General features: G+C 40.1%; 1 protein-coding gene across 1 annotated transcript in view; it reads left to right on the forward strand.

The window, feature by feature from the left end:
• Slc9a7 (solute carrier family 9 member A7) overlaps positions 1 to 25,009 on the forward strand; it is a 170,686-nt gene that overhangs the window by 61,756 nt on the left and 83,921 nt on the right. Inside the window, exons 2-3 of the mRNA XM_070040577.1 lie at positions 20,004 to 20,203; positions 23,374 to 23,451. Coding sequence (XP_069896678.1) covers positions 20,004 to 20,203; positions 23,374 to 23,451 — 278 coding nt within the window. The remainder of the gene's footprint in view (positions 1 to 20,003; positions 20,204 to 23,373; positions 23,452 to 25,009) is intronic.

The raw sequence follows: 25,009 nt of genomic DNA on the forward strand, positions 1-25,009 counted from the left end.
CGGTAGTGAGCTTTCTCTTTCAATTTCATTGAAGAGTTGGAGGAGTATTGGTGTGAGCTCTGCTTTGAAGGCCTTGTAAAATTCCGCTGTAAAACCATCTGGTCCTGGACTTTTCTTAGCTGGGAGGTCTCTTATTGCTGTTTCTATTTCAATGCTTGATATGGGCCTATTAAGCTGGTTTAACTCGTCTTGGTTTAGTTTTGGCATGTCAATATTTGCTAGGAAAAGGTCCATTTCTGTCAAGTTCTCAAACTTATTAGCATAAAGTTTTGAGAAGTATTCCCTTATAATGTTCTGAATCTTGGTTGTTTCCGTAGTGATGTTTCCATTCTCATCTCTGAGTTTATTAATTTGGGTGTGTTCTCTCCTTTTTCTGATAAGGTTTGCTAAGGGTCTGTCAATTTTGTTAAGTTTTTCGAAGAACCAACTCTTTGTTTTGTTGATTCTTTCTATAGTTTTTTTGGATTCTAATTCATTTAATTCTGATTTAATTTTGATTATTTCTTTCCATCTATTGGATTGGGGTTTATCTTGCTGCTCTTTTTCAAGGAGGTTTAGATGTGTCATTAAATTGTTAGTTTCAGATCTCTCCAATTTGTTGATGTAGGAGCTCAGAGCTATAAACTTGCCTCTGAGTACTGCCTTTGCTGTGTCCCAGAGGAGCTGGTAATTTGTGTGTTCATTTTTGTTGCATAGCATGAACATTTGAATTTCCTTTCTAATCTCTTCCATGACCCACTCATGATTCAGCAGTGTGTTGTTCAGCCTCCATTTGATACCGGACTTTCTTTGGTGGCTTTTGGTGTTGAGTTCTAATTTTATTCCCTTGTGGTCAGAGAGAATGCAAGGTATAACTTCAATGTTTCTGAATTTAGACAAGTTTGTTTTGTGGCCTAAAATGTGGTCTATTTTAGAAAACGTTCCATGTGCTGCTGAGAAGAACGTGTATTCTGATGCTGCTGGGTGAAATGTTCGGTAAATGTCTGTTAAGACTAGTTGATCTATGCAGCTGTTTAGATCTGTGGGTTCTCTGTTGAGTTTTTGCCGAGTTGATCTATCTAGTGGGGAGAGTGGTGTGTTAAAATCCCCAACAATTAATGTCTTTGGATCTATATGGGATTTGAGGGAAAGTAGTGTTTCTTTGATAAATTTGGGTGCTCCATTGTTTGGCGAATAGATATTTAGAATTGTAATATCCTCCTGAAGGAGAGATCCTTTAATTAGTATGTAGCGACCTTCTTTATCTCTTCTCACGAATTTTAATTTGAAGTCTATTTTATCTGATATTAGGATTGCAACTCCCGCCTGTTTATGAGGGCCGTTTGCTTGGTAGATTTTGTTCCAGCCTTTAACCTTGAAAATGTGTTTGTTTTTACGGGCAAGATGTGACTCCTGCAGGCAGCAGATAGAAGGGTCTTGTTTTTTAATCCAACTAGACAGTCTATGTCGCTTAATTGGAGAGTTCAGTCCGTTAACGTTAAGAGACAGGACTGAGAGGTATTTGGGAGTTCCTGCCATGTTATCCACCTTCTTGGGGGCTGTGAAAACTGGGTTCTTCCTAAGGTTCTTGGATTCTCAGTTTGTGTGCAGTTTCTTGGCCTTTGTTGCGTTCTTGTTGGTTTTCTATGTGTAGGACATCTTTAAGAATCTTTTGCAGGGCTGGTTTGGTGGAGATGTATTGTTTCAATTTTTCTTTGCTATGGAAGGTTTTTATTTGGCCTTCAGTTATGAAGGAGAGTTTAGCTGGGTACAGTATTCTTGGTTGATAGTTGTTTGTTTTTAGGGCATGGCATACGTCATTCCAGGCTCTTCTTGCTTTGATTGTCTCTGCTGAGAAATCTGAGGTAATTCTAATTGGTTTCCCTTTATAGGTGATTAACCTTTTCTCCTTGACAGCTTTAAGGATCTTTTCCTTGGTCTGGGTTGATCCTGTGTGGATTATAATGTGACGGTGGGATGTCCTATTCTGGTCTGGTCTATTTGGGGTTCTAAAAGCTTCTTGTATCTGAATAGGCCTATCTTTTTGTATGTTTGGGAAGTTCTCTGCTAGGATCCTGTTAAACAAATTTCCTAGACCATTAACTTCTGTTTCTAGGTGCTCCTCTACACCCATTATCCTTAGATTGGGCCTTCTGATGGTGTCTTCCAGGTGTTGGATAGACCTATCATATTTCTTGGACTTGTCTTGGATGGTTGTATGTTCTTTCTCTATAATATCTAGGCTGTCTTCCATCCCTGAGATTCGATCTTCTGCATGGTCTAACCTGCTGTCAAGACTCTCTACTTTGTTTTTTATCTCTTTTCCTTCTAATTGGTCAGCTTTGATGGCTTCAAGTTCTTTGTTGAAGCTCTGTTTTAGGTCTTGTATGAATTTCTTTACTTCCTTAATTTGGTGTTCAGTGTTTGTTCTCAAATCACTTAGTTGATTGGTTATGGTTTCTTTGGACTCCCATTCCTTCTGTTGGGTTCCATTCAGCATTCCCTTTGTGGTCTCCCTGACTTCCTTCAGCTCTTTGTTAATGGATTCCATGAATGCCTTTAGTGATCTTTGTGTATTGTCTACCTGGTCTCTCAATTCCTGTATTACTCTTTGATTAGCTTCCTCCCGTCTGTGGGATTCCTGCAGTTCTCTTTCCTCCCGTTCGTGGGATTCCTGCAGTTCTCTTTGAGTGTTCTCAGCCTGCTCACGCCATTCCTCCCTTTCTCTTTGAGTATTCTCAAGTTGTTCACGCAAATCCTGTATCAGTTTTTGAGAAGCTTCCTCACGCTTATGATATTCCTGTATAAACTTCTGGGATGCCTCCTCTCTCTCCCTATCACGCTCATACAGAGTCCTTTGTACATTGTCAAACTTCTCATTTGTCATGTTTGCTATTAGTGTTTGTAGAGCTATTTGGGAACTCTCCTCTGGATTATTCTTTATCTGTTCTAATCCCTGATTATCAAGATTGGGAATTGAGATACCTGAATTTGCCATTTTTCTTGTGTTTTTCCGGCTTACTCGGCCCATTTGAGATGAAGATTGCACCAGTTTTGTGCTAGAACACTATCTTAAGGCAACCATCAACCAAAGTTTGCATTTGTACAGTCAATAGTCTACAGATACAATCTAGTTCAACAGATACATCTATTCAACATCAAACAACTATATGTTAAAGGACTTCGAACCGCAGAAAAGAATTTGGAAAACCAGAAATTATTAGGATTAGGGAGAGATGTGGGTAAAAAATAGGAATAGATTGGTGTGGGGAGGCACAGGGAGAGTTAACTATGTCCTAATCACAATGCAGGAAATGGGTTGGGTAGGATGCAAGTAGAGAGAGAGAGAAAAAGAAGAGACGGAAAGGGGAATAAAGAGAGACCAGAAAAAAAAATAGAAACATAAAAATTAATGTTATTATAGAGGTTAAAAGACCGTCTATTTAGAGAGGAATGTGAATATGTTCAGAGAAGGGGAGGGACATAGAGGAGATGTGAAAAACTTTAAGGATGGGAAAGGGAGAAGAAAAGATCAGAAGTTCAGTAGAGCTAGATAAAAAACAAAAAGATAATTAAGAAAGAAAGAAAAAGAGAAAGAAGACAAGAAAAGAAAGGAAAACGCTCATTCACGTATTCCTAAAATAAAAATTATAAGATGAGGAAAAAAAAAAAAGTTACTGGAAAACGATTTTTTTTCAGAAGAGGCAAAAATTAAAGATTAATAAAAGTTTTAGAAGGGAAAAAATTTATATATATATATATATACATATAAGGTAACAAAAAACAAAAAACAAGCAAAAAAAAGGAAAAGAAGAAGAAGAAAAAAAAGAAGAAAAAAAAAGAAAAAAAAAAGAAAAAAAAAAGAAAAAAAAAAGTCTTTTGATTTTTTTTTTTGGGGGGGGGGGCGGAGTGGGAAGAATCCTGTATCTCCCTTTTGTCTGTAACCAGTCTCTTGTTGGAGTCTCTGGTCAGCTTGAGGTCCTGTGGCTTGATTGGTTTCTTAAGTCGGTTGGTTGGAAGAGGCAGAAAAATGCTCTGCTTTACCCAAGATTTTGAGATCCCCCTCCCAGGTTAGTTTTCTGGGAGGGTGATCTGCTTTGAGAATCACAAAAGAGGGGGATGTGGTGGTGAGGCTAGGTTCTGGGTAGAGTTGAGGCCTTTCAACAAACAGTAGCTTTTCCCTGGGGCTATTTTGTGATAAAGCTCACAGCGCCCAGCCTGGAGCCATTCTCAGGGTTTCTGTTTTTCAATTGATTGTGGAGGCTGCTAGAGGGAGGGGCAGCCTCTGGCTCTGGTTACCCAGTGAGGCAAGGCACTCCAATGGCTGGCGCCTGAGCTGGGTGACTTTTCCCTGGATGGAGCTGTCTGGCAGGTCACTTCGCCGTTAAGTTCTTGTGACCTTCTAAATGACTCGTTTTATTCCAAGGCCTGAGCTGGAGCTAGCAGCTCCTCCGAGCTTTGTTGGTATCCAAGATGGAGATCACCGGTGCTGGGGGGGGAGGGGTGGCCTTCCCTCCTCTGCTCCCTGAGGAGTGAGGACGTCGGGCTTGTACTCACGCTGAGTCTTGGATCCTGGGTCGTCTCTGGTCTGCAAACAGCAGGATGAAGATGTTCGCTCCTTGTCGGTTCTTGTTGGTGTTGAGTAGAATCCGCTCGTCCGCTGCGTCTGGCTCCTTCGTCCCCGACTCTCTGTGTCTCAGGTATGACCCCGTGGTGGTGGTCGCCGCCGCGACCCTGCCGCCGCAGCGGCAGCTGCTGGCAGGCGCTCAGATGTGTCTTTTTGCCTTGGCTTCCCCTCTCTTGTCTAACTCTCTGTCCTGTGATGGCACACTTGGTGTGATTCTCTGGCTTAGGACTGTGCACTGGAACTCTATAACTGCTTTCTATGCGAGAGCTTGTTCAGATTCCAGCTTCTCCTCCGCCATCTTCCCGGAACTCGCCACTTCCGATTTTCTAATGGTTTATTGGAGATAAGAGTCTCACGGAATTTCCTGCCCGGGCTGGCTTTGAACCTCGATCCTCAGATCTCAGCCTCCTGAGTAGCTAGGATTACAGGCGTGAGCCACAGGCACCTGGCTCCAATCTCACTTTTTGACACTTGGGCTTCACCCTTCCCCTTTTTCCTTGGTATGAGCCTACTCTAGTTATGCTACTGCCCCCTGGTGGTCTCTTGGTCATCTCCTGAATGAGAGCGTCTCAGGTCTAGTCCACAGCCCCTTCCTCTTTCCTCCATGTACACTACTTTTTTAGTGACCATCACAGCTTGTTTGTTTTTATCCTGTTAGGTGTACATAGATGGGACAGGTGTATGTGTCTGTGATGTGGCAAGTTCCATGTTCCCTGTGAGTATCCAGATCAGAGCTGTTCACTCCTGACATATAGGAACTACCTGTTAGGAACAAAATTTTCTAAAATTACAGCAAATGTGCTTCGGGTTTGTTTGAAAATATTTTATCAAGCAGCCTATTCAATATGACAAAGTTTAGAGCTAGAATGGATAAGCCATGGTGTTATTACATTTTCTCCTGCCATTTTAAACATATGAGGGGTTTTGTTGGCTATAGGATGGCAAGCAGTTCTTCTTGTGTCATTAATATGACTGAATGTTGACTTTGGCAGCTTCCCAGACATCAATTTTATGGCTCAGAAAATTGGAATAAGAACGTAAAACTCAAATCTTCCCAGATACTGTTTGAGTTTCTGCCAAAAGCTGGACATGAATTGTAGGGTGGAGGGGGAGGAGCACTATGTATTTAATTTAGAAAACTGGAGCTTCCATATGTGTGTAATATGTTAATATTATTTGAGGTCAAACTACAGGTACTTTTTTTTAATTTTGTGCCAGTACTGAGGATTGAACTGTGGGCCTGGCTGCTGTACCTGAGCTCTGTTTTTTGTTCAAGGTTCGTACTTTACCACTTGAGCCACACCTCCACTTCTGGCTTTATGGTGATTAGTTGGAGATAAGATTCTCATGGACTTTTCCTTCTCAGGCTAGCTTTGACCCATGATCCTCAGATACTAGTCTCCTGAGTAGCTAGGATTTATAGGTGTGAGTCACTGGCACCAGGCCAGTTTTTAATTTTTATGGTTTCCTGTTTTCAGCAAATAATTTATCAAATTATGGCCATGTTCCAGCCATTGTTCTGGGTTTGGTGGCACCTTCAGTCTTGTGGAGTATACGTGCAAGAATGTTCTTGGGTGGTGACAGCACTCAAGGGGGCTGGCTGCTATTTCAGCTAAGTCCTATACTGTGAATAGGAACTGATCAGGTAGACAGGAGCAAGGATGGGGACTGAAAAACAGACCTTATAGAGAAGACAGTATGTGCCAACAGTGGACAGGTTTGCTTTAGCATTTAGGTATCCTTTGCATTTTTAGAAGGAAATAATACTACATATGCTGTCCAATTCAAGTGACTTGACAACAAAAATGAAGTCCTATGCTTCTTCTGATCCCTAGCCACATAAGTCTCCCCTAAAGACAACTGCTGTTACGCTTTCTTGGGAATACTTTTCCAAAGAGTTGTGATGCTTTTACAAACTGGAAGAAGATTTTCTTCTTCTTTTTTAAAAATGTCTCATGCTGAAGGTAGCATGCTATACAGTCCATTCTACATCTTGATCTCCACCCCTCCCAGCCTAGTACATAGGACATAGAGCTGTCGCATTCATTTTTTTTTTAATATAGTGATGTAGACTCTGTAATGTGAGTGAGTGGACCACAGTTTGTTTAGCTGGTACCTTTAGAAGAGACATTTGGGTCTTTTATAATAATGTGTTCTTACCTACCCTATGAAGTAGGTCAGGAAAGTGAGCAAAAGCAACAGAGTACAGAGCAAGGGTTGGAACTACATTCCCACTGTCAATTCAGATTCTGTTAAACAGTAAATAAGACATATTGAGGAAAGGACCAAATAGAATTTAAAGACATGACCACACACCAGTGGCTCATACCTGTAATCCTAACTACTCAGGAGGATGAGACTAGAGGATCATGGTTAGAAGCCAAGTACATGTTTAAGTAGGTTGTGTTGTATGATGGCTAATAAGACTTGTATCATACCTTCTGATCATGACATTTTATGGTAGCATGAGATTTGAAGAAAAGGAGTGTGGGGCCAGCGCAGCCATACCTTAGCACAAGGGGAGGACTTCTCCTTGGAAAGCAGGACTGTATCTGTTTGTGAAAGGCTTTGGATATCACTCTCTGATGATTCAGCACCAATGTGAATCACAAGCAGTTCTGCACAATTGTTCTGAATAGTAGAGGATAGGACATCTAAATTTAAATGACCTGAATGCATTTAAGAAATTGAACAAGAAACTGTGCATTGGTATAATTATGAATTGATAATTAATCAGTGGCTTGTCTTTTTTTTTTTTTTTTTTTTTTTTGGTAGGTCGTGGGGCTTTGAACTCTGGGCTTGGGCGCTGTCCCTCAGCTCTTCAGCTCAAGGCGAGCGCTCTACCACTTGAGCTACAGCGCCACTTCTGGTTTTCTGGTGGTTTATTGGAGATAGGAGTCTCACGGTCTCTCTTGCCGGGGCTGGCTTTGAACCGCGATCCTCAGATCTCAGCCTCCTGAGTAGCAAGGATTACAGGCGTGAGCCACCAGCGCCCGGCTTTGGCTTGTCTTTTTTACATCAGGTTTAACCTATTATACGGCTGAGCCTTATTTTCCATTTCAATGGAAATGTTGTTGTTGGTTGTGGGGCCTGAACTCTGGGCCTGTGCTCTGTCCCTCAGCTCTTCAGCTCAAGGCTAGCACTCTACCACTTGAGTTACAGTGCCACTTCTGGCTTTTTCTGCTTATGTGGTGCAGAGGAATCGAACGCAGGGCCTCATGCATGCAAGGCAAACACCCTACCACTGAACCATGTTCCCCGCCCGTCAATGGAATTTTTTTTAATGTTTTAAATTTTTATTGTAAAGGTGATGTACAGAGGGGTCACGCTTACATAAGTCAGGTACTGAGTACATTTCTTTTTGAGCAGTGTCACTTCTTCCTTCATTTTCTCCCAGTTTATCCCTCTGCCTCCTGCTCCCCCACAAGTTGTATAGTTCATTTTCAGCATAGTGTCTTGTGAGTATCCCTGCTGCATTTATTCACCCTTTGTCCCACCATTTCTGTGCCTCCCCTTCTCCCTCCCCACATCAGATAAACTTACATATATGACAAAACTTGCAGAAATAAAAAACAATGACAAAAGGGGAAAACAATGTAATTATTGACTCCATGAAACCTATCTTCCCTTCAGTTTTTAATTGTTCCTCCTCCTCCTCCTCCTCCTCCTCCTCCTCCTCCTCCTCTTCCTCCTCCTCCTCCTCCTCCTCCTCCTCCTCCTCCTCCTCCTCCTCCTCCTCCTCCTCCTCTTCTTCTTCTTCTCCTCCTCCTCCTCCTCCTCCTCCTCCTCCTCCTCCTCCTCTTCCACCTCCTCCTTCTTCTTCTTCTTCGTCTCCTCCTCCTCCTCCTCCTTCTCCTTCTCCTCCTTCATTGTCTTCTTCGTCTTCTTTGTCTTCTCTGTCTTCTCCTCCTTCTCTTAATTCTTCTAATTCTCCTCCTCCTCCTCCTCCTCCTCCTCCTCCTCCTCCTCCTCTTCCCCCTTCTCCTCCTCCTCCTCCTCCTCCTCCTCCTCCTCCTCCTCCTCCTCCTCCTCCTCCTCCTTTTCTTCTTCCTCCTTTTCTTCTTCCTCTTCCTCTTTTATTTTGGCCTATCCTGAGCCTAAGCAGTGTCCCTAAGCTTTGTTGCTCAAGACTAACACTCTACAACCTGAGCCATACTCCATTCCTGGCTTTTTGCTGGTTAATTGGAGAAAAGAGTCTCATGGACTTTGCTGCCTAGGCTGGCTTTGAACCACAGTCCTCAGAGCTCAGCCTCCTGAATAGCGAGGACTACAGCCATGTGCCACTGGCAGTCGGCTTTTAATTCTTTTTAATTCAGAAAAATTGATCATACAGAAGGGGTTTCATGATGATATTTATATAATGCATATAATGTACTTTTAGCCCATCTACCCCACATATATTACTCATTCTTAACCTCCTACATTCTCCTTCCTTTGAACATTTTTTGGTAGATTTCATTGTGTTGTTTTCATACATGTATATGATATACTTGATGGCATTCACCCTCAATATCCTCTCTTTTCTTCTCCCACTGATTTTCCCCCAACATTCTCCCCTTTATATCATATAATATTTTCTGCATATAAGTGGAAACATGCTTTATTTGTATTTCTGGGTTTGGCTTATCTTGTTAAACATGATTATCTCCAGTTCTGTTTTCCTGAATTTATGATGTAATTTTATTCTTTTTATGGTCAAATAATACTCCATTGTGTATATGTACTACACATTCTTTTTTTTTGCTCAAGGCTGGAGCCACATCCTTCACTACCATACTTTATCAGTTCTTTGGTTGTTGGATTCTTGGACTGATTCCATAGCTTGGCTCTTACACAGAATTGTGTCTTATTTACTATTCTGAGAAAACTGATAAGGTTACTTAACTTTTGTTTATGAGACTAGAGTGTCATAAAAATACATTATATGATTGTATTGCTTTATTGCTGGCTGTTATATATTTGGGTAAATCTCTGGAAGAATCTTCTAAAGTAAAAGTTGGCATTTATAGGTAGCATGAAATAATGTGTATCCTTGAAATTTACCTCTGGTTAAAAACATTTTGTAACTATCCATCTTCACATAAATACTGATTTTATTTGTCCCCAGGAAGCTGCAAGAGTGACATGTAAGGAAATGATGATATCCTATCTCTCTTGTGGACAGGGTAGTTTCAGTAACAGAGGGTCTAATAACTAATTTTCTAGAATATTCTTCCTGCTTTGCTCTAGCCCACACATCACTTCTTTCTTAATTCCCAATCCCCCAATATGTGCTATTTTTTTTACAGCAATCAAGATAATGCAAGGAAAAAGAACTCTTCTGAAGGGCTCATAAAAAGCAGCATGTGTACAGTGTTTGATACTTTTGAAAGAGTTTATTCTCACAACAGCTCAATTTTAGAAATGAGTAATGGAGAGCTAAACCTTGCTTCTCATTGCAGCTAAACTTCTATAGCCAGGTATTCTGTTGCTGAGTCCAGCAAGTACTACAGGGCAGGGGGTAACAATGTTTGACAAGAAATGTACCCATTACCTTACTCATGTAACTGTAACCTCTCTGTACAGTATCTTTACAATAAAATAAAATGTAAAAGAGAATAGGAAAGAATAAACAAATGTGATTGATTGATTGATTTTGTTGGTCATGGTTCTTGAACGCTGGGCCTGGGCGCTGTCCCTCGGCTCTTCAGCTCAAGGTAAGTGCTCTACTACTTGAGCCACAGCGCCACTTCTGGTTTTCTAGTGGTTTATTAGAGATAAGAGTCTCACCAAGGAGGAGGCTGCAATGCTTGATAAGAAATGTACTCATTATCTTGCCCATGTAATTGTAACCCCTCTGTACAGTATGTTCACAATAAAATAAAATATAAAAAAAGAAGATGGAACAAGATATATAAGCCAAAAAAAAAAAGTCTCACCAACTTTTTTGCCGGGACTGGATCTGAACCATGATTCTCAGATCTCAGCTTCCCGAGTAGCTACAATTACAGGCATGATCCACTGGTGCCTGGCCAAATGTATTTTAAGAATTGACATCATATCATGATTTAGGTCTACCTAAGCGTTTTGTCCAAAAATATTGGTATGGATGATTTACATCAAAAAACAATTATTCACTTAATATCATCATCAGAGCCATGGGGTATAACCATGAGGTATGTTATAAATGCATATGATGGTATATTATAAAATGTGTGTTAATAAATGGATAATAATGCAAAAAATAAGCACAGTAAAATAAGTATTGAGGGACTCAGTAGTTCATGTTTATGCATGCAGCAAGGTGGATGATTTATGTGGGACTTCTGGACTGGTCATTTGAGACCTCAAATCCTTTCCTTACAACCTAGCAATAAAATGGGACAAAACCAGCTAGGCTCAGATAGCTCATGACTATAGTGCTAGCTACTCAGGAGTCTGGAATGTGAGAATCACAGTTTGAAGCCAACTCAGTTAGAAAAGTGTGATTGCAGATTCTTTTCACATAAAATAACCAGCAGAAATCTGAGTCTGGGAGTGGGGCTCAAGTGGTAGAGTGTAAACTGTGAGTGAAAAAAGCTAACCAAGAGCATGAAGCCCTGATTTTAAGCCCCAGTAGCAGCACACAAAGGAGGACAAAGCCATCAAAAACAAAAGTGTATAACAAATTGAGCTCTGTGTGTGTGTGTGTGTGTGTGTGTGTGTGTGTGTGTGTGTGTGTGTTTGTGCGTGCACATGCATGCGCCAGACCTAGGATTTGAATTCAGAGCTAGGATGCTGACCTTGAGCTTTTGTGCTTAAGGCTAGTGCTCTCTCACTTGAGCTACAGCTCTACTTCTAGCTTTTTGCTGGTTAAATGGAGATACGAATCTCAGTGACTTGCTTGCCTGCTCTGGCTTTGAACCACTATCCTCAGATCTCAGCCTCCTGAGTATATTGGATTACAGGTATGAGGCACTGTGCCTGGCCAACTTGAACATTTAATAAGAAAATTATACTGCAATTTGCTAAGAACAGTGGGTAAGGTGTGTAATGGCGTTTAGATGACAGGCTGCACCCATGCCCTCAGATCTGTTTGTGGATCATAGAGTAGGTGATAATAATCAGCTCCAGCAATCAATTTTGAAACTTATGGCAGTTGATTTTTTCAATCAAGGTACCAACTGAATTCATTTCAGAAAGAATAGGCTTATTTCAAAAGATGGTCTGGGACAATTAGATTGGATATCCAAATGCAAAAAGATGAATTTGACCCCTAACCTGAGACCATTCTCAAAACAAGTGATATCAGAGACATAAAATCGATTTCATTGAATGACAATATAAAAGTAAAAACAAATTGAAGACAGCATCAAAAAATTCACAAAGGCAAAAATAAGCCCCCTGATGCATGGCAAATATTTTCAATCTTTTAAATTTTTTTTTTGGCAGTTCTGGAGCTTGAACTCTTGGCCTGGGTGCTGTCCCTAAGCTTTTTTGCTCAAAGCTAGCATGCAACCACTTGAGCCACAGTGGCTTTCTGTGGTTAATGTAGATAAGAGTCTCATGGTCTTTCCTGCTTGGGTTGACTGAACTGCCATCCTCATATCTAAGCTTCCTAAGTAGCCAGGATTACAGGAATGAGCCACCAGCACCTGGCTCAGTCCTATTTTTAATAAGAGGCTTATATCCTGAATACATAAAGATCTCTTACAATTTAATAACATAACTCAATTAAAAACAACTAAACGTTGACTGGATAGACATTTTAGCAAAAAATTATATACAATGGCCTACAGGCACATACAAGATGCTCAGCATTCTTGGGCATCAGGGAAATGCTAATTAAAACTACAATAAGGTATCACTTATCACTAAGACAGGTGCCATAATTTTTGAGTCTGTAAACAGATTATAATTCCCATATATCACTAGTAGGAATATAAAATGGTATAGTTTCCCAAATGGAAAATAGTCTGACAGTTTCTCAAAATACTGAGCATGAATTGGTCACCTGACACAGTAGTTCCCCTTTTAGATATCTGCCCTGGAGAAAAGAAGGCCTGTGTCTGCACAGGCTGGTATGCATTGGGTGAATGGATAAACAAAATAGGGGATGCCCATAGTAGTGAGGGATGAAGTACTGCCATATGTTTTTGGCATGGATTAACTTCAAAAAACACTATGTTCAATGAAAGAAGCCAGACACACAAGACCACATTGTATGATGCCATTTATGTGAAATATCTAGAAGACTAAGGGCATTGGCTCAGGTGGTGTAGTGCCTGCTTAGCAAAACTGAGGCCCTGAGTTCAAAACTCAATGCCATCAAAAAGAAAGAGAAAGAAGGAAGGGAAAAAGGAGAGACAGAAGGGGAAGGTAAAGAAGAAATGAAAGGGAAAATGAACAAAAAGGGAAGGAAGGAAGGAAGGAAGGAGGGAGGGAGGGAGGGAGGGAGGAGGAAGAGAAGAGAAGAGAAGAGAAGAGAAGAGAAGAGAAGAGAAGAGAAGAGAAGAGAAGAGAAGAGAAGAGAAGAGAAGAGAAGAGAAGAGTCCAGAGAGTTAACTTTATAGAGACAAAGAAAGCAGGCCTGTAATTGTGTGGGGATAGGAGCAGGAAATGGAATAAAAACAAATGGGAACATTCCTAAATCAGATTATGATTAGGGGGACACAACCTTGTGAATACACTAACACATTATTTTTGTGGTATATAAGTTATTCTTCAATAAAATTATGTTTTTTACTGCACATTCTCACAAGCATTAAAAATTTGAACGAATGAATTTTAACATATCACTGAGTTACCGCTGTTCCAGAATAAGCAGAAGGAAGTATTGGAAAAGCCTTTAACATTCATTCTCAAACCCAAAGTCATATAAACATGTAAGTGACCCCCAAACCTGAAAAGCAATTGTGACTGTGGAACCCATTAGACTTTTTAATTCATTGACATAGCAGTTGGGTATACTTAATCTGAGCATCTTGAAATCTGAAATGCTCCAAAACCAGACTTTTGGGGAGCCAACATGACATACAAAATATGGTGGATTTTGGAGGATTTGGGATTTCTGAATTAGAAAAGCTCAGTCTATGTGAATATCCCCAAATCCCCAAACCTCTGAAGTTTTTGAAACACTTCTGGTGCTAAGCATTTCAGATGAGACATTCTCCAATTGTAGTTATCACTACTTTCAAAAAACTTCATGAAATAGATGCTTTCTTGTATTTCACGTGAACCTTTAGAACCCAGAACAACTCCTTTTGTGCTTTGAAAAATAGCACAGTGGTGGCCAAAATGATCTGGTGACCCTCTGCCCTCACTGGCTTCCATCAAGAAGGTAGGTAGAAACATGGCTCAAGTGGTAGAGCACCTGCCTTGCAAGGCTGATTTCAAACCCCAGAATTACCAAAGGGGTAGAGGTAAGGTCTCACTAGAGAACAGTATATCCATGTACCTGTTCCAGTCCGACTAAACAAAGACTTAATAACAACATTTATGTGTTGCATTTGGTGGTCGGCTGTCTAGAATTACACCTCACCCTATATCCACTTGTTCCACTGTCCTCCCAACAAGCTCAGTCCCACAAGCGAACTTGGCACCATACTAATGGGGACTGGTCTCTTTAATGACCCTCTGTGGGTTGGTAAGCCACATTTTGCTCATGATTACATTCCTTCCTCATACTACTGATTTTTGTATGGGCACATATATAAATGATATATAGATTTTTCTTCCTTCTTTTTGGTCATGCCTTTTAAAAAGTAGAAAAGCTGACAATTGTATACCACTAGGGTACTATGCTAATATATTTGGTAAGTTATTTTTCAAGCCCATAAGGTGAAAAAGACTTGAAATTTTTTTTGCACCTTTGAGTTCATCATTTATTTTGGTTTCAGCCATAGAAAATGTCAAATAAATTCCATCCATATTTGCTTTCCATAAAGGTTTCAAACTCAAGTTATTTCCTGATGTCAGTCATAGATCTGGGAAATCAGTGATGCTGGCTCTGTCAGCTGATATCTTTTGCTATTATTTCTGGCATACAGACTTAGTGGATTATTTCTGCTTGCAATCAGGAGCACTATGCTGCTGCTGCTTTGAAATCAGTGCCTCTGTGGCTCCCTATTGTTTTTTTTTTTCTTAATTTTTTTGTGACTACTGAACTTTGTGAGCCTTTAAAAACAGTCTTAGGCTGCACCTGTGGCTCATGCCTCTAATTGTAGCAATCTGAGGATTGTGGTTCAAAGTTAGCCCAGGCAGGAAAGTTCATGAAACTTTTATCTCCAATAAACTACCAATAAAGCTGGAAATGGAGCTGTGACTCAAGTGGTAGAGCACAAGAAGATCATGAGCAAAGAAGCTCTTGGAGAATGCCCAGGCCCTGAGTTCAAGCCCCAAGACTAGTACCAAAAAAACACCCTCAAGCATGTGTGAATTCCTTTTAGTTTATAGTCTGTTTTCAACTTCCTGTCACAGGATGTCTTCTGATGGAGCCAATCAAATCTGCTGTTCATGTTCTCTCCAGTCTTTATAATTTTCTCACCAAAATATCCCTCTGTATTCCTGACATCTTAGTCTTTCTTCAAGCTGAAAACACTATCTGTGAACTTAATATGATGCTGTGGAATATACTAGTAATAAATAAAAATGGAAAATGTTTGCGGAGTTGCTCATATTGTACCTTCAGTTAATGACATCCCCTGTGGCTTGGTATAGTTTTGGTCAGAGCTAATGGGATGGCTTTCACCTTTTTTCTTTTTATATTTTTTTATTATTATAAAGGTGGTGTACAGAGGGGTTATAGTTACATAAGTCAGGTAAGGCATACATTTCTTTCTGGACAATATTACCCCTCCCCTCTTCCCATTTTCCCCTCCCATCCCCACCCACAAGTTGAATAATTCATTTTCAACATAGTGCCTAGTGAGTACCACTGCTGCATTTGCTGACCCTTTTGTCTCTCCATTTCTGTGACCATTCATCTTTACTGGGGTGATTTATGTTAACATGCTTAACCCTAAAAGGGCAGCAGCATCATAACCCTCACTGTCTCACATCTATAATATGGGTGCTTTGGGCCCAGGGTAGAGACTGAAAGGTTTCCTAATTTTACAAAAACAATATTCATCATCTGACAATGATTCTAGATGGGGCTGGAGGCATGGCCCAAGTGATAGAGGGCCTTCATAGCAAATGCAGGGCCCTGAATTCAAACCCCAATACCACTACCACACACTCAAAAGATGATCATGATGGTTACTGGGAAAGATTATAAGAGCATACCCATTCCTTGAGGAATTTGTCTGTAAATGTTGGTATGACTTTGATTTCCCCTAGCTCTGCTATTAATAAAGTTGGGAAAGTCAAGAAACTGAGATACATGAAAGTAGTTTTTTTTGTTGGTCACAGGGCTTGGACTCTGGGCCTAGGCACTGTTCCTGAGCTTTTTTGCCCAAGGCTAGTGTTTTACCACTTGGCCAGAGCTCCACTTCCAGTTTTCATGTAGTTAATTGGAGATAAGAGTCTCACAGACTTTCCTGCCAGGGCTGGCTTTAAACCATGATCCTCAGATCTCAGCCTCCTGAGTAGCTAGGATTACAGGTGTGATCCACTGACACCTGACCTGGGATCCCTTTTGTCACGTAAACCCTCAGAATATAACTGCCTACAACGGTGTGAAATGAGAACAAGAAACATTAGAGTGTACAAGCCCTGAGTTCAAGCCCCAGGACCAGCACCAAAAAACAAACAAACAAACAAACAATAAAAACATTAGAAGCAAGATGCCTGTGGCTCACACCTATAATCCTAGTTACTCAGGAAGTTGAAATCCAAAGATTGAGGTTTGAAGCAAACCACATCAGGAAAGTCGGTGAGATTAATCTCTAATCAGTAAAAAGCCAGAATTGGAGGTGTGGCTCAAGTAGTAGAGTGTCAGCATTGAGCAAAAAAGCTAAGGGATAGTGCCCAGGACTCCAGTTTAAGCCTCAGTACAAGCACCACACACACAAAAATCATTAGAGTTCCCTCTGGAATGCAATGTAAAGCCCAGATAGCCTCGAGTAGCCCTGGTGCCACTAGCAGCTGTCTTTAGTAATCATCACCATGACCTGGGCCAATTGCAGCAAGGCTGGCACCATTGGCAGAACAAGGGAGTGAGTGGCAGCCCCCAGAAGGGAACAAGACATTTCATGCAATGGAAATTCGGGAACAGTAAAGTGATTAAATTTAAGAAACAGATATGGTTTCCCCCAACAGGAATGACAGACACTCAAAATAAATGTATTTGTACACCAGTTTTCCACAAAGACTAACTCTTGGAAAATGCCTTCATTGGATAGGAAACAGAAAAATCAATGGCATTTCATGTTGTGGAAGGAAAAAGGGACCACAGATAGCAATGCTTGAAGGCCCTAGTGGAGTTTCAGTGCCCAGTGGTAACTACAGAGCATAGTATAATTGTTAGATGCTGTCTGTATCACAGGGGCCTCTGCTCAGTCACCAGCAGAATAGGCAGAAGAATGAAAGCAGAAAGCAGGGACTGTTCAATGTCCCCTGCTCCATGGCACATGGGCAACATGATTCCTCCCTTGCTATATGCAGGGAGCCTATGGCTGTTATCCAGAGAAGTACCCCACAGTCCCCTAAAGGGAGAGATGATGGAGGACAGGTGAATCCATGAGACTGATGATTTATTGGGGTTATAGACCCAGATTTGCAGACCCTTTCCTTATCTAAGGTGTCAATAAAGAGCAATCCAGGAAGTGATGCCAAGGACAACAACCACCTCAGTGTAGGTACATTCCACAGCTTTAGTTATAAGCATGATACCTATAAAGTCCTAAACTACCCAAGGTAGCCAAGGAGATGGCCTCAGGAAAGGGCATTGTTGAAGCAAACAAGGCAGGGCTGAATAAATGTCAGTTGCCTGTCTCTGCTATCATCTGCTTTCTACCCCACAGGAAGAAAGGAAAGGAAATTGCAACAAGAAGACCTGACCAGACTTAAGTGTTTGTGTTTTTGTATATTCACCAAACAACTAGAATCACATCTGGATTACGGGATTTTGTATTCTTCCCTAAACATCTCATGTTGGTAATAACAAATGTGGTTTTTTAATGTCTGAATTTTTATATACTTTTAAAAGGTTTCTAAGTGTTTCCTATCTGGTCAGGTTGAGATGTTTAGAATGGCATTTAAAATTAATAGTAAAACTGTTTTGTGCCAATCTGGGCCTGGGCACTATCTTTGAGCTTTTTTTTGCTCAAGGCTAGTGCTCTACCACTTGAGCCACAGCTCCATTTCTGGATTTTTACTGGTTAATTGGAGATAAGGACTTTCATACCTGAGCTGGCTTTGAACTGTGATACTCAATCTCAGTCTCCTGTGTAGTTAGAGTAACAGACATGAGCCTCTGATGCCCAGCAAAACTTATTTTTAGTAAGATGTGGGTTTTTTCCCACAAAAGTTAGCCAACTACAAATATTCTATTAGTACTGATGTATAATGATAATAATTATAATCATGCTGTGCAGACACTGGCTGAAAGAACTGTGTTTTTCTAGATTTGACTTATGTTTTGCTCTTCAGCAATGTCTCATGAGTGCTCCTGTCTTGATGGCAAGATATATTATAGAACCTTATTCATAGTGTGTTTGCTTTTTATTACAAAATATCTAAGGTAACTAACTTTAAGTGAGAAAAAGTTTATTTTGGTGATGGTTCTGAAGGTTTTGGTCTATGGCCAATTGGCCCTATTGTTGGGCTGTGACAGCACATCATGACAGGAGTGTGTTGGGTAACGTGTTTATTTCATGGATGGGGATATATTAAAGGAAGAGGAAGGGGCTGGGGTCTGTGTATCCCCTTCAAGGGCATATCTTTAGTGACCTAAGTTCTCTCACTGGGCCGCCAGCCTATTGAAAGTTTCCATCTCTTCTCAATAGTACCAAAGTGGGGACTATTAAAGATCCAGATATCTGCATTACAACAGATAGAATGCAGTAAACATTCTTTTTTTCTGCTGTATACCCTTTGCCCATTCATGACAAATGAGATGGGGATGAGTGTGTTTTTCTTTTATCATTCTGTCCTTTAATATTGCTAGCAAGGACCTGTATTTCAACAGAAATGTGAGCTTTTCATCCTAAGAGAGAGAGGAATAAAGTTGTAGGAAGTGTTGGATATGCATTTATGACTTTTTTTTTATTTTTTAGATTTCAGTCACTTTTGCTTGGATAAATCTGACTCATACCCAGGATTCAGGAGGGTAACTCTCCTTCCTCATTCAAAGAATTGAAGGCTGAAACACAATTTTGTTGTTTTTATTTTTCCCTAATGAAAAAAAAGCCTTCTAAGAAGGGATTGAGACTACAGGACTTGAAGTTGATGATCTGAGCTGTCTCATAGCCACAGCCCTAAAAAGCCAGCTCTCCAGCCCCTGAATCATCGCTGCTCAAATTTACACTGTAGCATTTGGCTTCCCAAGGGGTGTAATTACTTTCTCCATGATACCCAGTGTTTGAAATGACCTAAGCAAAAACATGTATTTTATTTTCTTCCTTCCTCTGGACTGTGGCAAAGCTATTTGCATTTATAGTAACTTGAAATTCCAGTGGCCTGATTCTTGCTATAGATGGCAGCAGGACAGGACTGGCTTGAGGGACACTTGTGGTAAAAATCAAGGGCTCAGCAGTAGTTTTGCCTTGTGCTGTCTTGGGCATTAAAAAAACTCTTTTGAGCTGGGTGTTGGTGGCTCATGCCTATAATCCTAGCTACTCTCAAGAGGTTGAGGTATGAGCATTGCAGCTCAAATCCAGCCTGGGCAGAAGAATTTGTAAGACTCATTTCCAATCAACCACTAAAAAGCCAGAAGTGAGCTGAGTGTTGGTGGCTCATGCCTGTAATCTTAGCTACTCATGAAGCTGAAATTTGAAGGATCACAGTTCCAAGCCAGCCTAGGTAGAAATGTCCATGAGATTCTTATCTCCAGTTAACCACAAGAAGCCAAAAGTGGAGCTGTGGTTCAAGTGGTAGAGTGCCAGTCTTGAGCAAAGAAGCTAAGGGAGAGTGCCCAGACCCTGAGTTCAAGCCCCAATATCAGCACATACAACATCATTCTTTTGCCTATCATCTTGTATTCCTCCACCAAAAGCCTCAGGACATGAGACTCGAGAGGGTGTCCAAATGGCACAGGGTGTCAGTATACCATCAAGGTACAGTTCTCCCTTGCCCTTTTGGTGGCCTAAGGACTTATGTCAGACCACAAAGGGTGATGCTTACCCTTTCTGAAGGATTGTATTCCAAAATACTTGGTTTCTAACTTTTCTACATTTCCCCCCCATATTTCTTAGTTGCTGAAATCGGTAGTGATCTTATATCCACATCCCTGATTCTTTCACAGGCCTGATATTTTTTTCTTGTCACTCTATTTCAGGGCTCATCGTCGGGGTGATCCTGAGATATGGCACCCCTGCTACCAGTGGCCGTGACAAATCACTGAGCTGTACTCAGGAAGACAGGGCATTCAGCACCTTATTAGTGAATGTCAGTGGGAAGTTCTTCGAGTACACTCTGAAGGGAGAAATCAGCCCGGGCAAGATCAACAGTGTAGAGCAGAATGACATGCTGCGGAAGGTGAGCAGGAACATGGTCCATTATATCCTTGGTCATGATTGTGGTTGTCCATGATGTACTTACTGACTCCTGCACTCCATCTTGACCTTATAGAAAGCGACCTTTCCAATTGCCTGGAACAGCAGGAACATTCCTGGTTTATAATTTTGCTAGGAAGCTTTGTAGACACAATGAGAAAAAGAAGGAATCCGATTTTAACTAGAGCATTTCAACTTTCTGACCTGGGCTTGTTTAAAATCTGTGGATAAGGTGATTGCTGACTGTCCAGTGGTTTGTACATCCCCACTCACCTCATTTCTCCAACCAGCATCTCTTCCTTACTGATTTCTCTTGTCGTTGCTGTGGTTTAGAGATGAGATTGTTTCCTTTTTAAAATAACACTGATTTCACTTTTAGCTTATTTTTCAATACTCAGAAAGTAAATTCTTAGTTCTTAGTTGCTCTTTTGCCATGCTCTACAGATATTTGAGTGCTTACCTTATTAATAATCACTTTTGTTGTGAATAGTAGGGCTTGAACTCAGGCCTCAAGTTCTTTGGCTTTTTAATTCTATTACTTGAATCACATTTCCACTTCTAGCTTTCTGCTTGTTAATTGGACATAGGAGTATCCCACACTTTTCTGCCCAGGCTGGATTCAAATCATGGTTCTCGTATCTTAGCCTCCTGGTCAGTTAAGATTACAGGTGTGAGTCACCAGCAGTCAGCTCATAAATGCTCTTGAAGTAATCTCAAAGATCTAGCAAATCTCAAGGGGAAAAGAGGAACTTTATCGTAGAATTTGTATTTTTAATTAATTTAAATTTAAAGTTGAGACAAGGTCTCACTATGTAGCCCAGGCTGACTTCTAATTCACAATCTTAGAATTACAGGTATACACCACCATGCCAAGATCAAGCACATTTTTCAATTGGCATAGCAAAAATACTCCAGAATAAAAAGATTATATATATCCTCATGTGGGTGACTTCCAGGATAAACTGGAGATCTGTATTGATTCCTTTATCTTACAGATCAGGGCTTCTCAGCAAAAGGTCTCTATATAGCAGTCTGGGAGATCTAGATGGTGGGGAGCCCCTTCTTACATGGAATAAGGTTAGTAGTGTGTAAAGATTTATAGTCAAAGGCAGTATGTAGGGTGTGCTCCAAAACTATTTTTCTTGGAATATACCAATTATTAAGAAAAATTAATCTCAACTTAAACATGACCATTTTCTCTATGTCCCCAGTGCCAGTAATATTGTGCTCCAAACTCTCAACATTTGGTAAGAAAGAATTTCCATAAGCCTTATAAGGTTAAATGCAACAGAGAGAGACACCTCAGGGTAAATATCACACTAATGGCTGAAGTGGCAACTTGAATTCTTAATATTGGATAGTATAAGAGAAAGGAAAAAGGAAACAATACCAATGAGTTTCTGCCTTTTAGATTTTAGAAAAAAGGTTTTATCTTTACAAAAAAGTTTATTCAAATCTCCTATGTTAAAAGGTTGCTATGTAGTTCTTCCCCCATGGTATATCCTCTGTTGTTACTGTGTTTGATTTTGGTATTGCATAAACGTATAGTTTATTTGAATTAGGGAAGGGAAGGGGAACAACAGAATAGTGAGAGAAAGGACAAGGGGGAACCTATGCAACAGCGATATATACAAGACAATATGTTGGAAGCAATCTGTACAACTTGGGGGATGGGAAGAGGGAAAGTAGGAGAAAATTGAGGGAAGAGGTAACAAGGTTAACAAGGTAACAAGGGAAAACATTGGATTGGGTATCAGGAAGGATTTGTGCTAGTTCGTATTTTTAAGTTTGGTTACTTTTTGTGTGTGCCAATACTAGGGCTTGAACTCAGGGCCTGGATGCTCTCTCTGCTTTTTTGTTCAAGGCTGGTGATCTACCACTTGAGACAAACCTTCACTTCCAGCTTTTGATGGTTAGTTGGAGATGTGAGTCTCACAGCGTTTCCTTCCCGGGCTAACTTTGAACCATGATCCTAAAATTTCAGCCTCTTGAAAAGCTAGGATTTATTACAGGTGTGAGACATCAGTACTTAGCTCCTAGCTCTTTGAGTCCCAGGTTCTCTATTGGAAAGGTAGTGTCTCAGGCTCTCATTGTGGCCATCTCCAGCTTTGCAGACTCCTGGTACTTTAAAAGAAGATTAGATAAAATATAATTTGAAAGAATGACTTTTCTTTTAGGCTGATTAATATCTCCAATTCCTAAGGGAAAAAGCTTTTAATAATTAGAATGAAGGTTTAAAATATTAATTGAAATAAAAACCAATTAATTAACCACATGAACAAATTCTTCAAAAAGTTTAGCATATTTATAGAATGCTTAATTCCTTTCTAAGTGTGTGGTGATAGGACTTTGAGGTCTAGATGTTTCAAAGTGATTTCCTTCTGTCAACCCTGTAGATGATTTCAGTCCCTTTATAGTGAATTAATTTAAATTGATGGTCAGGAAGTCACTACACTCACTGATTACTTAGGTTTATGACAATTCAAGTATCACAGAAGACTGGTCACTCAAAACAGATTTAAGCCCAGTTCTTGTAGTTCATGCTTGTAATCCTAGCTACTCAGGAGGCTGAGATCTGAGGGTTCCAGTTCCAGACATCTGAGACTCTTATCTCTAATTAACCAGCAAAAAGCTGAAAGTGGAGGTATGGCTCAAGTAGTAAAGCACCATCCTCGAGTGAGAAAAGCTCAGAGACCCTGAGTTCAAGGTCTAGTAGCAGCACACAAAAAAGAGACTTAGGTTCAGTAGTATTATATCTATAAAGACTTATTTGAGATATCTAAAAAGTTAGTAAAGAATCATGACATTTTTAGTCTAGTTAAGCATTTATAAAACTATGATTAAAAAACTCAAGTTTTTATTTCTAGTTGAAACACATTGGCCAGAAACTGTCTGTGAGATCTCAAAATTGTTAACTGTTGTCTTACTATGTATTAAATCAACTCACTGATTCTAAGCCAGAAATATTGCCGGGATAACAGTGTGCCATTCTAAGGGGGAATTTATGGCTTTTCTCCTGGAATGATTTGTCACATTGATGTTATTAGCTCTGATTATTCAACTTTATTTGGCAGCTTCCAATATTAAACAACAGTTACAGCATTGGTTGGCATAAAACTAATTTTTATTTTGTGTTCTCTTTTAAATGTTTAGGTAACATTTGATCCAGAGGTATTTTTCAACATTCTGCTGCCCCCAATTATTTTCCATGCTGGATACAGTTTAAAGAAGGTATGAAGGCTTTGCTAGTAATTTTTTAAAACACATATGAATCTCTGTGTTAATTTACCTGCATAGTTCTTTAGTATTTTCTTCTCTCAGAGTGGTTTTTACTGTATTCTGCACCCACTCAGACACTGTGACTGATCATAAGTGATCACTTCTGCTTTAAATTCTAGAACTTTTCCACACCACTGATGGGAATGTAACATGCTACAGACACTCTAGAGAACACAAGTTGAAGTTCATTATTAAATTGACATTGAAATGCCATACAAAATCCATCAGTTTTGCTGTTGAGAATTAATCTCAGAGAGATTAACACTTACATTCAAACAAAAACCTCTACTCCTTATTCTTTTAAATTATCTTGTTAACAACCCAAACTATACCTCAGAATAGTACTCAAGAAAATGAGACAAACTATTGATACACAATCTGGATGACTCCATAAGGCAACACTGTTGGAATATATGACTTAGCCTTAGTTTTGAGGTCCTTGCAACGTACCTTATGAATTGAACATAGATGTCCTCTAACCAGCAGCTCTGTCTTACTCCCATATAAGGAGGCTGAAATGGAGAGATTGTAGAAATTGCTAGGCTGCCAAAAACTGCTTTTTACCTGAGAACATAGAGGCTAAAGGAACAAGAACCATCCCACATCTTGCACAAGAGGATCAAGACTACAAGTCAGGGTCAACCAGTAAAGTTTTGTCTTTCCCTTTCCCTTTCCCTTTCCCTTTTCCTTTTTGTGTCAGTCCTGAGGCCTGAACTTGGGACTTGAATGCTGTCCCTGAGTTTTTTGTGCTCAAGTACAGAACTTTACACCTTTTTTATTTTTCGGTGGTTAATTGGAGATGAGTTTCATGGACTTTCCTGCCCAGGCTAGCTTTGAACTGAAATCCTCAGATCTCAGCCTCCTAAGTAGCTAGGATTACAGGTATAGGTCATTTGCACTTGGTTCCGTTCCCCCTTCATAGATCAAGTGATGCCTCCTAGCATCACACTCAGTGCAGAAGAGGAGAGGGGAAAGGAGTGGAACCCAAGGGCTCTGTCCAAGATGGATACTCAAGAAGCAGGAGGTTGTGCATATGCATTTCCAATGTGTGTTGCATTTCCCAGATGATGAAAGTAAACTCAGTTACAATGATGTGGGTGAGGTTACTTAGACTATGCTGGACTGAGTCAAAGTTATGCCCTCCCTGTTTGACTCCAGGGCCCAGGGTTGTGCACTGCCACTGAATTTTTTATTTATGTTCTGTATTAAAAAATCTTGTTTTCCTATGTAGCCTCCAAAATCATCTGAATCTTTATATCATTTAATGATATATAATAGGAGATTATTAGGGATATAAGTAATGTTATTCTTTACCTAAATAGGGAATCGAGGAACTGTCCTTTAGATCAAATGAATGAGAATAACCTTGTATTTTGAATAACTAATCAATATATGATCAAAGTTATAGTTTCCTTAAAATGAAACCAATTCATTGGTTGGGAAATCCACTCTATCAACTGAGAAACCCCTTATTTTGTAGAATTTTCCTTTTATCAGCAATTTTCTCAAA

Source organism: Dipodomys merriami, unplaced genomic scaffold (assembly GCF_024711535.1).
Source record: "Dipodomys merriami isolate MVZ:Mamm:240054 unplaced genomic scaffold, mDipMer1.0.p SCAF_3, whole genome shotgun sequence".
In the NCBI taxonomy this organism is placed as follows: Eukaryota; Metazoa; Chordata; class Mammalia; order Rodentia; family Heteromyidae; genus Dipodomys; species Dipodomys merriami.